This window comes from Thalassophryne amazonica, chromosome 9 (assembly GCF_902500255.1).
Source record: "Thalassophryne amazonica chromosome 9, fThaAma1.1, whole genome shotgun sequence".
Classification (NCBI taxonomy): Eukaryota; Metazoa; Chordata; class Actinopteri; order Batrachoidiformes; family Batrachoididae; genus Thalassophryne; species Thalassophryne amazonica.
The window spans coordinates 91,971,038-91,985,518 of NC_047111.1; the positions used below are offsets into that span (position 1 = coordinate 91,971,038).

The window sequence follows — 14,481 nt, forward strand, 5'->3', positions numbered from 1 at the left end:
CAATCCACAACCTATTGGGCACTGCAGTCTCGTTTGAGGGCAGGTACTAAAGGGGGAAAATATGACGCATATGATGTAATTTCTCTACTTCTGGGGACGGAATCACGGCACTGTCTCTGAGTTTTTGGGCAAATTACATGCAAAGTGAAAATACAAAGAAAAAGTGATGATGCGGTAGAAAATGGATATTTGTTGCAGTTTGTTTATGACCCGGAGCTCAAACATGTCAAAGCGGTTTTGCAGGTGGAAGAACATAGCTACTCTGGTTAACTGTGTAAGCTAACACTTACTGACACGACGTCTCCCATTTGCCTCGTTTTCCCTTCTCCACCGGGAACAAAAAAAAAAAACTACACTTTTCACGACTGTCTGGTGATTGCAGACTAAAACAAAACAGTACACCATTTTTCCGTGTGAAGTTATGCTGTGTATATATTGCGCAACGGGACCAGCTGTCCCCATAAGTGGTGAAATCCTGCGATATCACACAGGGTTTAAACAAGGCTGTGCTGCCCTACTAATACTGTGCATCGCTCCCATCCAAAATGATGTGCTGCGATACGATTCAGGAATAATACTTTTTTATGATGGAATGATTCAACGCCATTCATTCTTTAATGTAGACTTTCATATTTCCATGATAAACTAGAATAAACCAAAAGTGGTATTGCATACTTTCAAATAAGTGTTACATGAAAAAACTGGAACGTTCGTCATCTTTTAGAGACTGTGCTCCAGCCATTGTGTACCACTGGGGGTAGCATAGTGTAGCTTTGCCATCCTGTTTGAACTGTTAAGAACTGAACCTAAAGTCCAAATTGGTACATTTGACCTTTATACCCTCAACCAACATGGGACATGCTGATTTTGTTTTTATGACATAAAGTTAAACATTTCTGTGACCAATGTTGCAAGAACCTTTGGATTTTTAGGAGAGCTTGAAGATGAAGAAGCAGAAGGGAAAAAGCTTTACTCAGCCTATTTATGGCATTAAAGTCATTGACCAGATCATCAAACATTTACTTCAATTCAGAGGTTTGTGCATCCATGTAGCCTTATCTATTACTTTAAAAGAGCAAATTGTACATTCATGTTGCATGAGTAGTTGTAAAATCTTTGACAGACATATTAATGTCTTTCTTCCAAAATCTTTCAGAAGGGTCAAAATACAGGTGGACACAACTGGTGCATTCACTGTGTACAATAACGCATCCAAACTAAAATGTCTCCTTGAGGCAGAATATTGTGCTAGTGATTATTATTATTATTATTACTATGACTCAAGGTCATTTCAGTCCTACACTGAACTATTTTGTAATGAATCTAGAAGTGCTTCTTGTGAAATTAAATGTTTATGAGGTGAAACATTTATGACATTCTGAAGGTCCTCTGAAGTGTTGACCTGGCCCCAGCAACAGTGAAAAAAAAATTTAAATAAATGTGCATTAAAGCACTTTGTTAATACTTTGTTTCTTCTCAATAAACCACCTACATGAATCCGAATTCCTGTATTATTTAGTCTGTGTTGCTACCTGGGACGTGACTTCTATTCCTGATGTAAAAGGACCTCTTTGAAGTCTTAAGATAAGCTTCTAGTTATGCAAAATCATTAGTGTTTGCAATATGTGTGGCCTCTTTGCATTTATTTAGCGTGTTTTCTTAGATGCTCATATACCTGGTTATCTCCTGTTTGTGCCCTTTATCAATTATTATGGAAAAAAATGGCTCACTGTGTCTGATACGTTTTACACCAGCAAAAATTGATTACTCCAAAAATAAATTACATCGTGAGAAATTGTGAACTATTTAAGAAAAACAACTTTCCAGAAGCAGTTAAAAATGTGGGTGGAAAGCTGCTATTATAAACACATTGCTGAACCCTTTCCTGGTATTACTTTTACTGTTCAGAGTCTAACAGCAAATCTATTTTGTCCTACATAACTGATAACTTGATTTAAATTAAATTATACGACGCCGTCAGCAATAATAAATCCTATAATGACTTGTTGTCGGTCCGCATCCTCCCTCTGTTTCTGTCTGTCTCTTCATAATGGGACAGCCCGTGTTTTGGGGCAGTGTCAGTTATGCTGCTGATACGCGTTGTTTTTCCTGTGATCTTGTCATCCCGTGTGCACACCTTCAGTTGTTTACAGTTAAATGTCCTCTGAGGTCACCTTCACTGTTCTGTTTTCAGCATTACTCTACGTGCTGTACATACTGTACAGTTTTACCGTACTGCAGCATTCAGCAGTGAGAGGTCACTGGCAGGGTTATTTGCAGGGTCGTCGTTAGCTGTGAGAAAATTAATGCCGATTGGTCTCGTCACGATTTGCTCCCCGAAGCCCGTGTCACAGATGCATCTGCTGAGACGAGCTTCTTTAAATGAGAACACAGCCCGTTCAGCAGCTGCATAAGCAGCCGGGCTTGTAGACGGTGGAAGGGAAAGAGGGACAACAGAAAGCAAATGCAAAACAGAGTGGACGTTCTAAATATGGGACTCAGAAAGTGACTTCTTTCAAACATCTTAAATCAACTGAACATAAAGTGCAAACCAATGCAATGTCAATCCACCGGGTTTAATCCCATTGCTTTAAAATGTTTAATAATCCACATTCAATACAGCCATTTGTCTTGTCTAACAAGCCTGCCCTATAGTCTTTCCATAAATCATTAGTACAAGACATTTTCAGTGACAAAATCTCTTATGGCATCATTATTTCAATGACTTATGAATCACACATGGTCAAATGATAAATACTTTTCAGACCTGTACAACAGCCCAAAATACTGCATATCCTTCCCTGGTACAAAAAGTAAACCACTGTCTAAGAATACTTACATCCTGATGGACACCTCATGGAGTACATACTTCAGCCAAGGCGCTTAGAAACTTCAACTACACAGTAAAATTTGTAGAGTAAAATTTACTCTGTTGGGATAACAGTCTAAATAGAGTTAAATATACTCTATCACAGTGCTAATTCAACTCTATCACAGTGTAAAATCAACTATTATTGGAGTAGAAACATTTGATTTGACAATTTGATTTCACTCTCTAACAGTGTATTTTAATCTATTTAGACAGGGACCAAATGTTATCCCAGCAGATGTGTGTATTTGTCTGTATTTTAACCTCATGACATCTGGAGCTACAAACTAAAGAAAACCTCCTGATTTATCTAATTTTCCTACTGGATCTAATCAGTGTTTCTCAAACTTTTTCAGATAAAAACCCACTTAACCAATAAAAAAACCTCACAAACCACATAACTCCCCAAATATGAGTTGCATCAATAATGAAAATTATATATATATATATATATATATATATATATATATATATATATATATATATATATATATATATATATATATATATATATATATATATATATATATATATATATATGTATGTGTGTGTGTGTGTGTGTGTGTAGTACAATCTATTACACTTTAGAGCCATTTTTCCATATAACATTGCATTTAGAAAATAATTAATGGATTTTAAAAAAAATTTAAAATGTTACTGTGGGTCACCCAGTACACTGACTGAACTCAGGAAAGATCAGCACATAGTGAGGACACCGTCACAGGTAAGACAAGGAAGCAATGAGAACAACCTTGTGAAAACTCATTATTTTTTCCTTTTTCAGTGTGTTGGGGTTACAAAATTAATTTATTGTAGGGTGGACATTTAATGAACTTTAATAAAAAATTTATATTAATTCAGGGTGGGCATTTCAGCAACTTTCATAAAAAAAGACATTCCAACGTGCTAATATGGTTGGTAAAAATGTAACATTTTACCAATATATTCCAGGACCACTATGGGACCAGGGACCACTCAAATCCTCATTAAACTGTGTATCTTTTCTTCCATAATAATCTTCCAACATTTTACCTGGATTATGATTAATGAATGATATAGTTTATGCCGAGTTATTTTTGTTTGTTTGAACACTGACGTCATCTGCATTCAATCTCAGCGTGAATGCCCATCTGCTATTTCATGAAAGTTTAACTCTGTGCACTCATGCTTAAGGGAGTGTGGGTCAAACGCGATCCACGGGCCCCAAATTGAGTAGTGCTGGATTTGACAGGCTGCCACACATATAACATAATTCACATTAAAGCATCACAAAGTTTTAGACATTTCTTTCATACAACTTCTGCTTTCATGTGAAATTGACTTCAGCAACTCAGCAGTGATGCACGCGGAATGCAGACGTTAGCGACGCCACTTGAGTTTACAAGAGCTTTCAATGGCATCTTACATGGTGTGATCACGAGGAAGCGTTTCATGAGAAAAGATGTCTGCAGCGCAAAAGGCAGGAGGTGGGGTGTCACTCGTTTATCAATGAGTTTGGGGTTCTGACATCATATCTAGTACGCATATTTACCAAATTTTCAAAACATCCCGGTCTCTTTCCCTTATAAAGAGCCATCCTATAATCGTGTGCCAATTTCGAGGCTGTCCTTTAAATAAGATCTGTCATTATTCTACATCTGAGACAGACACTCAAAGTGCTGTATACATCACATTCACCCATTCACACACACACACACGCTCTCACACCGATGTCCAAGTGATGTCATGCAACGTGTGCAACTGCGCACCAAGTGTTGTGTGGGCCGCTGAAGAGGAGGTACTGCTGGCCCACCACCACCAGAGGGCGCCCTGCCTGGAGTGCGGGCTCCAGGCACCAGAGGGCGCCGCCGCCCCACAGGAGCAGCCTCGGTAACAGCTGTCACCCATCACCTGAGACAGCTGACGGCAATTATCACTGGGGTATATCAGCAGGACGGCATCTCCACCTCATCGCCGAGATATCGTTCTACCTGGAAGGTAATAATCTCAGCTGACTGCTTGACAGTAACCTTTGTGATTTTTGTGAGTGACTGCAGACTTTTTTCTCCAACGAGAGGTGGAGGTAGCTTCCCTGCCGTACAGGTTGCTGGGTGCAAACGCGCCCACGTTTAATTGTGTTCTTGTTCCTCGCCAGCAGTACCAGGTCCGACACGCGGAGGCAGTGGCCACCTGGGAGTTCGGAACTTGGCGGCTCCAGTATTCCCGGGGTCCTGTGGCGGAGGAAACCGTGTGGTTCCGGTTCTACTTTGGAGAGGCGTCTCCTATCTTCGAGCCTGCCCACACGACACCTTTGTGAATTGAACTTTGTCCATTGTTGTAATTTGTTGTGTTTGTTGTGCACGTTCGCAACAGTAAAGTGTTGTTATTTGACCTATTCCATTGTCCGTTCATTTGCGCCCCCTGTTGTGGGTCCGTGTTCCTACACTTTCCCAACACCAAGGGCAATTTGGGATTGAAGACCTAACTCAAGGGCACCTGAGAGTGAGAGAAGTGGAATCAGGGTGAATAGAGGAAACGCGGATGATGATGCAGGAGTGGTCTGGGAAGTTTCTTTGCATGTTTTAATAGTACTTTGTGCTACTGCAAAAGTGCTGGTGGGGGGGCTAGCTGACCTGATTTCAGTCTCACCACAGCCCCTTTCTCTCCTCATACATAAGATGAGTCTAAATAAATCAAATTTATGTCTATACACCTGTTTCAGTAAATACAGCTTTATACAGTTACTTTATTAACTGTCAAACAATCATCAATAGTTGCTTAGCTGTTCTGGACCATATTCTCAAACATTATTTTTCAAAGGCTGCAGTGCCAATTTTTCATTTGAAACCTGAACAACTGTTTAACAATGCCTCTCTCTGATCCAGTGGGAAGGAGAAAATCTATTATCGATTTCCGCCCGGTTTAGACGGAAAAAAGCCCAGAGAGCTGCACCAGATACCGTCACAGTGTACTCTGCTACAATCTGCACATTAAATCCTGCGAGATGCTGTGAAAGGGCATGTCAACAAAGCCTTTGACTGTGCCACAGCACCATCTGCACACGCTGAATATTTAATTCTCAACAGAACTGCTCAAGACCACTAATCAAGACAGGAAACACCCGAAAGATAATACACACCAAGAGTCACACAAAGGACAGATCCAGCGTGATTGGGCTTTTGTTCACATCAAAATTCCCCACCGTTTTAATCTTAATGCTGACAATTGTCACATGCATACGCTGTAATTAAATGTATTTCTAAATCGCTTGTGTCAATTACACCAGTTCTTTTCCAAATGCTGAAGGAAGCGACTCAAGAAACTCTCGGCTCACTTGCTAAACGTAATCCACCACTGGGAATGAAAAAGCCGACAATCATTTTTTGATCAATTTAGTCAGGCTAGCATCACGTTATTCACTGTCACAAAAACTGTCCTCTCACAATTTCACCATTAAGATGCACATTCAGAAACACAGCAAGAACTAAGACGTGTCAGAAGGCAGCATCTTGATTTGCTATTCAAATCCTCTGATTTCCTCTTATATTTTTTTAACCCACAACACAATGAAAAAAACATTTGCAACCATCAGGACGTGGCTTTGGTCAATCACAATCCAGCCACAACAACGTTTTCCACCTGTTACAATCTGCAATGATTATACATAATTATAAATTAAATCTTCTTACTTATGCTGTAATGAACGCACCTTACAGTAATTAGCTGGTGTTAAATGTGAAAAGTAAAAACAGCCGTGATGAGAAATGAAACAAATCTTGCAGTGTCATAAAAACACAGAAAATGATACAGTGAGATAAAAGGCGAAGGCTGTTTAGAAAAAGACAATCTCTCTGCAAAAGCAAACAGGCAACTGCTGCCTCTTTATATCTGCTGTGTGATCGCACTAAATTAGGCAGGGTAGTGACATGAGACATAATAATTTCCACTGAGCCGAGTTAGTAACCAATTTATTCTTACCTTAGGCTGGGCGCGACGGGGAAAGGCAACCTTAGGATCGATCTGAGAGTGAGAAAGGAAGAGATACATGGCTGTTAAAAGAAAAGCTACAAAATTTGAAGGGTCAAAAGCAATTAACGTGTGTTGAAAATATTTCCAAAAGAACCTGAGAACAACCATTTTGGTCACATTTTAAAACTGCTGTGGCAACAAGAACAAAGAGATTTAGACCCATTTTTGTAGTTGTTTCAAGCTAACAAAGTTGCCAGAATTGTCACTGTGCAGACCTTTAGGTCAAAAATAAAGCAGCATTCACTTTAAGATGTTATTTCTTCTGCACGGAATAACAACAGGACAAAGTGCTTTGTTGTGAGGATGTAAAGAGAGCTGGCTAATACAACTGACCTTGTTACTCAGCGAAGCAAATTATCTCCAATGGATGAAGTTAAATGGTATAAGAACATCAACAGATGATATATCAAATACTGATAATTATTGTGGATAAATTATTCTCTGCATCAAAACACTTCTGCAACCGTTTTACTCACTGGTGCTGTCATGCCATGTACTTTTTATTCTTCTTTTTTGGAAAGATGGAGGGGGAAAGGAATTACTTTGGTGGTTGTACCACAACATCATCATTCCGCTAGTCATAGCTGAGGTAGAGCCTCGCTTTCGTTTTATGCAGGAATCACTGATTGAATATGACAGGGAGAAAATGAGAGTCTGAGGTTTGTCACGTCTCCAAATATCGGCAAATAACCAGGAGGAAGCATCAGATCAGCCTGTTTCCCCCATCTTACGCTCGTTATCTGGCTGGATTCATTTTCTCCATTAATTTCAAAGCTATGAAGGTATACAGTGGAAGGTATCAACTTCACACTGAAAAGGACCCGTCAGCAACATGTATCACTATGCTATCCTTACTTACACCCAAAACTGTAAAGAGCTCATCAGAAGTAACTTTGTGGTGGTGATGGGCCGGGGTGGGTAGGTGGGGGGCAATAGAGAATTGCGTTTGCAGAAAATCAATTATCTTTAAAGTGCTCACATTATACACCCTTTCAACAAACTGATGTACATCACCAAGACTTGAAGGCTGCTTTATTTTTACCTGTAGAGATCATTTGTTTAGTCCTAGACTGGCAGAGCAGGTAGCTTAGTGAGATAAGGAGTTGGGTTACTAATCTGTAGACCTGGGTTTGATTCCTGGCCACACTACACTTCATCTGCATTGTCCCAGGCCACCCAGATGTAAACACAAAAGTAATCTACCATGGATCCAGACTCCCATTTACATCATGCTCTGGAATCCAGAGATAAGCACCTGCACCAATGAGACTCTGTACCTAGGTAGGTCCTAGAAAAAGGACCAAAATGTTGCTGCACTTTTCCCTTAGTTTGGTTTCTTTCACAAAGGAACATTTATAAGCAGACCAAACCATATAAATAAAAGCCACATGAGCAAACTGCCTGCCTACAGATGGTTTTAGCTTGAGGTCAATCCTCATCTAGATTACTTTGATGTTTTTGTTGTTAGTGAGGCTGTTTCTTTAAATAGAAAAGATCTGACACCTTCTCTCGGTGTGGGAGGCACAAGCTATGTAATGTCTAAACAGTCCAAAACATGCAAACCTGTCACTGAGAGCACAGGCAAGTTCAGTAGGTATGTCTCAAAGAGCAAACAGAGGTTCACAGAAGGTAAGAGAAGTCTAAAACAAGTCATTTCAGATGGAATTTATCATTATAGCAGATTTCAGTGGCGTGTCTAACTAGATTGTGTAATATAACCTTGGAAAAGAGAAAGCCTGAGTTGAGACGAAATGTGCTGGTTCCTATTTTTAAGGACAAGGGTGATGGGACTACAGGACTACACTGTTTAAAGATGTTTGTTGATTGAAGCTGCTAAATCTATGAACACCCGGAGGTTACCATGCATTAGCGATTTGCGATTAGCGATTTGGTGAATGTTTATGTGTAGGCTCTCAGTTGTCCAGGTGGTTTCCATAGTAGAGAAGCTTGAATCTTGAATGAATGAATGAGTTTATTCAGCACGCACATAAACAAAACAAAATACCAACATAAACTCTTAATAACATAAATAATAAAAAAAAACAAACAAAAGAAAAATACAATAACTCAGTTTCTCAAATTAGGTGCGGCCGAAAGGGCATGGGCTGAAGCAAAAGCTTATAAACGACCACCCCGTACACCGTACACCCGTTACCATCCACAGTTAAATAAACTCAAATAAGATAGAAATCAGAAAATAACATAACTAAACAGAATAGAACAATTTCATATTTACATTTTACATATCTACATTAGAATATAGTTAAGTACTAACAATTGCATCAATGGCATTCCATTATTTTCAATTCATTTAAAGTTTAACAAATTTTTACCTTCTAAGCAATTACAAATAGTCTTGCACCCTGATCATTACTGGCATAATGTCATACACCAAATACTGTTCAATGTATATACAATCGTCTACACTTCTTACTAACTCTATAAGCATTTTTACTCGTTTGTGTACTGTGCTAACATAATTTCTTTATATTTCTTTTTGAACTTATAAATGTTTTCACACAATTTAATGTGGTTATCCAAATGATTCCATAATTTAACTCCACATACTGACACACACCAACTTTTCAGAGTAGTTCTTACATAATTTACTATAAAGTTACCACATCCCCTCAATCCATACTGTCCTTCTTTCTTACAGAACAGTTTCTATATATTACATGGCTTTAAACATTAGTAATGCAGTATGAAACTTTACCAAATCAGTCATTTTTAATACTTTTGACCTGATAAACAATTCATTTGTGTGGTCTAGATATCCTACTTTATGCAAAATTCTAACTGCGCGTTTTTGTAATATAACGAGGGGATGAAGTGAACTTTTATAGTTGTTACCCCATACTTCTATACAGTAAGTTAAATAAGGCAAAATCAATGTACAATATAACACTCGAAGGGCATCATGCTCCAACAAATATTTAACTTTATTAATAACTGTGAGACTTTTGGAAACTTTACTCTGTATATATCTAATGTGCTTTTTCCAGCTTATTTTTCATCTATTATTATACCAAGAAATTTACATTCTGATACTCTTTCAATTTGAATACCATTTATACATATCTTTATCTCACAGTTTACGTTGTAATTTCCGAAAAACATTATTTTAGTTTTATCTAGATTTAAAGATAATTTATTTGTGTCCATCCAACTTTTTAGTTTATTCAATTCCTCATTATATGAATATATATATATATATATATATATATATATATGAATATATATATATATATATATATATAATACGGGTACGTTCACTATAATTTTCATTTGCATAAAATATGTTTGTGTCATCCGCAAATAAAATCATTCTCATCACTTTGGATATATTAAATATGTCATTTATATATAAATTAAATAATTTTGCTCCCAAAATTGAACCTTGGGGTACTCCGCATAAAATCTCCAAGTTATTTGATGTAAACTCACCCATTTTCACAAACTGCTTTCTCTCCGTTAAGTAACTCTGTATCCATTGCAGTGCAACTCCCCTAACACCATACATTTCTAATTTTTTAATCAAAACTGAATGATTAAGAGTATCAAAAGCTTTCTTTAAGTCTATAAAAATGCCAACTGCATATTTCTTTATCTCTATAGCATTGGTTATCTCCTCTATGGTTTCAATTACTGCCATTGAAGTGGACCGCTTACTCCTAAAACCATATTGGCATTCATTAAGAATTTCATACTTTCCAATAAATGACTCTAATCTATTGTCATATAGCTTTTCCAAAATTTTAGAGAATTGTGGGAGTAAAGAAACTGGTCTATAGTTTGTAAAAATGTGTTTATCTCCACTTTTAAATAGAGGGACAACTTTAGCCATTTTCATTTTGCTTGGAAATTTTCCCATTATAAAAGATAAATTACAAATATAAACAAGTGGTTTGACAATACTTTCTATTACTTTTTTAACCAGTATCATATTAATATCTTGAAAATCAGTTGAAGATTTACTTTTAAATTTTCTAACAATAGTAATAATTTCAAGTTCATGTACAGGAGAGAGAAAAAATGAATTTCTATTTCTCTTAATAAGTATTGGAGCATCAGGACCTTTACCAGAAATTTTATTGGCCAAATCCGGGCCAATGTTAACAAAAAAAATCATTAAAATGATTTACAGTTTCACTCATCTCATAGTTATCTTTACCCTTCTCAATAAAATAATCTGGATATATCGTTTTTCTCCTTCCATGCTGCATAAGATCTTTTAATATTCCCCAAACCTTTTTTGTATCACATTTATTCCTTTCCAGTTGTTTTCTATAATAAAAGTTTTTACTAGTTCTTAATAGCTCTGTTAGTTTATTCTTATATAGCTTATATTTTCTTTCAGCTTCCTTAGTTTTCAATTTAATAAATATTTTGTAAAGACTATTTTTCATTCTACAAGCATTCTGTAGACTTTTGGTCATCCAAGGACGTTCCACAAATCTTTTTTTACAACTATATTTCTTAATTGGACAGTGTGTGTCATAATTCCATAAATATCTCCATAAACTTACTATAAGCCCTGTCTACCTCTTTCTCACAATAAATTAAGTTCCAATCCTGGGAATTTAAATCATTGTTCAGGGATTTAATTGCTTCCTCCGAACAAACCCGTTTATAGATGTGTTTTTTCCCTCTACAATCTGTAATTTTGTTGTTATATATAATAAACACTGGTAGATGGTCCGATATATCACAGACCATTAGGCCGCCTGTAATGTCATTCATAGTGCTATTTGTGAAGATGTTATCAATTAAAGTGGAACTGTGATCTGTTACCCTGCTAGGTCTAGTTATATTCGGATAAAGGCTCATGCCAAACATCATATTAAGAAAATCATTAGTCCATTTGTGCTTTGTGTGATTTAGTATATCTATATTAAAATCTCCACATATAAACATAGTTTTATTTTCCTTCCTTGAAAATATTTTTCCTACACAGTCAATGAATAATTCTGTATACATACATCAGTTCCTGGAGACCGATACAAACAACTCACAATTACATTTCTCTCCGTATCATTATGGACTTCAATTGTAACAACTTCTAAAACATTATCTATAGCCAGAGTCATATCCTCTACTAATTTAAGCCTAATGCTATTATGAATATATAGTGCCACTCCTCCACCTATTTTATTTTTCCTATTAACATACTTAAGTTCATATTCTTCTATTTCAAAGTCAATACCTTTGTCCTCATTAAACCAAGTTTCTGACAAAGCAATTATATTAAATGGATGTGCAAACTACTGTATATATTCTTTGATAATTTACAATTTTCCCTTCATTGTCATAGCATGTAGAAAATCATCAACAGTATAATATTTAGAATCAACATTAAATGTAGAGTAAAAAGTATTATCTGGGTCTAGTTCATTTTCTAAGTCTTGAAAATTATAATCAGTATATGAAAAAAGATTCAGTTGCCCCAAATGCATTGTCCTTTGATATAATTCTGAATCTGTACTCATCTTTTTTTTAATAAAAATGAATTCTATACTATTAGTAATAATCGATCAAGAATTATCATCTCTTAATCCATCTTTGTCTTTGTGTTCATCAAAGGCTCAAAATTCACCAGTAACTATCTTCGACTGGACTGGGTTGCTTGACGCGAGGACGTTTCGCTTCAAATCGCAGAAGCTTCCTCAGCTAAAATTCTTGCTCTGGAAGTCTGACTTCTGTCTGACTCTTGTAGAGAAGAATAAAACAGAAGCCAACAAAAGCTGGAGTTTTAAACCTAACCAGACCCCTCCTACTGAGAGGCAGACTGCTATAGGCTAGTGACTAAACAATAGCTCTAATTAGCAACTATTGTGCTGTAGTTAGCACACCTAATGGCAGGACAGCTGTCCCTCTAATGATGGGATGGATGCCTTTCTGATGGCTCCCTTAATGACGTGAATGACTCATTACCATGAACAAAAGACTGAAACTCCTTTGACCTGAGTACCCCATTGTAAACAGGGGATAAAGTGTGTCTCAGACTCCCTCCCCGGTTAAGGGTGTGTTTCAAACATTTCACAAAGAATGCCTCCTTGACCCCTCTCTCAAACCATTTTGGTGAATGATTTGGTGAATCAGCATGAAATTTCTGAACAGCTTGAAAATTTCACTGATTTCAAAACTACTGCCAATGATGGCCATGACTACTACGTATACCAAGTTTGTTCAAAATTTACAAAAGATGAACCAAGAAGTTACTATGATTCTTCAAAACGTGTCCCAATTTGCTCCTCAGGATGAAATGTGAAGGAGCAGGAGCGGCATGCTGTGGAATATCCCTCTTATGACAGGGTGCCAAGAGAAGAGTTGTGGTATTGTACATCCTCCTCTACACCACTTCATCATGAAGCTGTATAACTGGGGATACAAACTGCAAAACATGCACTATGCACAACTTTACCAATCACCTCCAAAGAAGCCTATAACTTCTTCTGGGTTGTCTGGGTGTCTTGGTGGCTTTCCTCACTTTTCTGCTTCTTGCAGTCACTCAGTTTTTGAGATTTACCATAGAGTGTCATACTGTTTGTATTTCTTCATAATTGATAAAATTGTAAATAAAGTCCAAGACATATTCAGTGACTTTAAACGTTTATATTATCACGTATCCATCCAGACTTGTCTGAAGAAAACTGGCAATAAAACTGATTATTTACAGGTATTATACCAAAGTGTTCCATTACTAAAGCAACCCATCATCTTGGCTCTTATATTTTTAATTAATTTATATCAAGTTGTAGAGATTTGCTTTCAGTTTGAGTTTACGAATGACAATTTTAGAAATTTGTAATTTATGTATTTGAAATGTGATAAACAATTTACAATGTGTGAAATACCAATTGTTCCAATACTTTTGTAGGCCACTGTACGTACATCTTGGTTATGCCATTTTCATATAAAAACTGAGCAAAAATAGCCTTTATGAAGAGACATCCTTGCAATTTATCTCGACAAAGACTTGAAAACGTGCTTCACAAATGCAGCACAGATAACTGTAGTCATCTCACCCGTATTACTTGAAAATACTCATAACATAATCAATGACTGTCCCTGCAGACAATATTTCTGAACAGTCAATCACATGCAAGGAATTCTGGTACTGTTTAAGGGGTGAGGTCAATATGTGTCATCAAATGTGGCATATATTGTCACTGGCAACAATTTATGTAGGGTGACAACATGTGCCGTAACAATGTTCAACTACATGGAACTGTAAAAAGTAGATAAAACTGATTTCACACAATATGACCCCTTTAACAGAATCCTTTTGAAGCTGATGTGCTGAGCTCAGTGCAATGTATTAGCGATTAGTGATTAAACGATGCTTCTGAATCAGTACGTCCAGGGGATCCTTCCAGTCATTAGCAAAAACAAATACAATATGAGAACTAATTCAATGCATTCATAAAACCTACTCCTTCAGCGCAGAAGGATTTATTTAAGAGGTCTCACCGTGCACAGAAAGACAGTGATACAAAACTCAACCTGGCAAAACAAGGAGGGGAAAAAAAAAAACACCATCTGCACAGATCAATTAAGTCTACGAGACTGAGCACATTTTAATGTGTTGAAGCAAAACCATG

At 36.9% G+C, this 14,481-nt stretch overlaps 1 protein-coding gene across 6 annotated transcripts in view; it reads right to left on the reverse strand.

Moving 5' to 3' along the window:
* Window positions 1-14,481, reverse strand: part of msi2b (musashi RNA-binding protein 2b) — a 965,373-nt gene that overhangs the window by 911,990 nt on the left and 38,902 nt on the right. For all 6 annotated transcript variants that reach the window (XM_034178760.1, XM_034178765.1, XM_034178763.1 and 3 more), the window contains exon 5: window positions 6,827-6,868. In XM_034178760.1, the coding sequence (XP_034034651.1) occupies window positions 6,827-6,868 (42 nt within the window). The remainder of the gene's footprint in view (window positions 1-6,826; window positions 6,869-14,481) is intronic.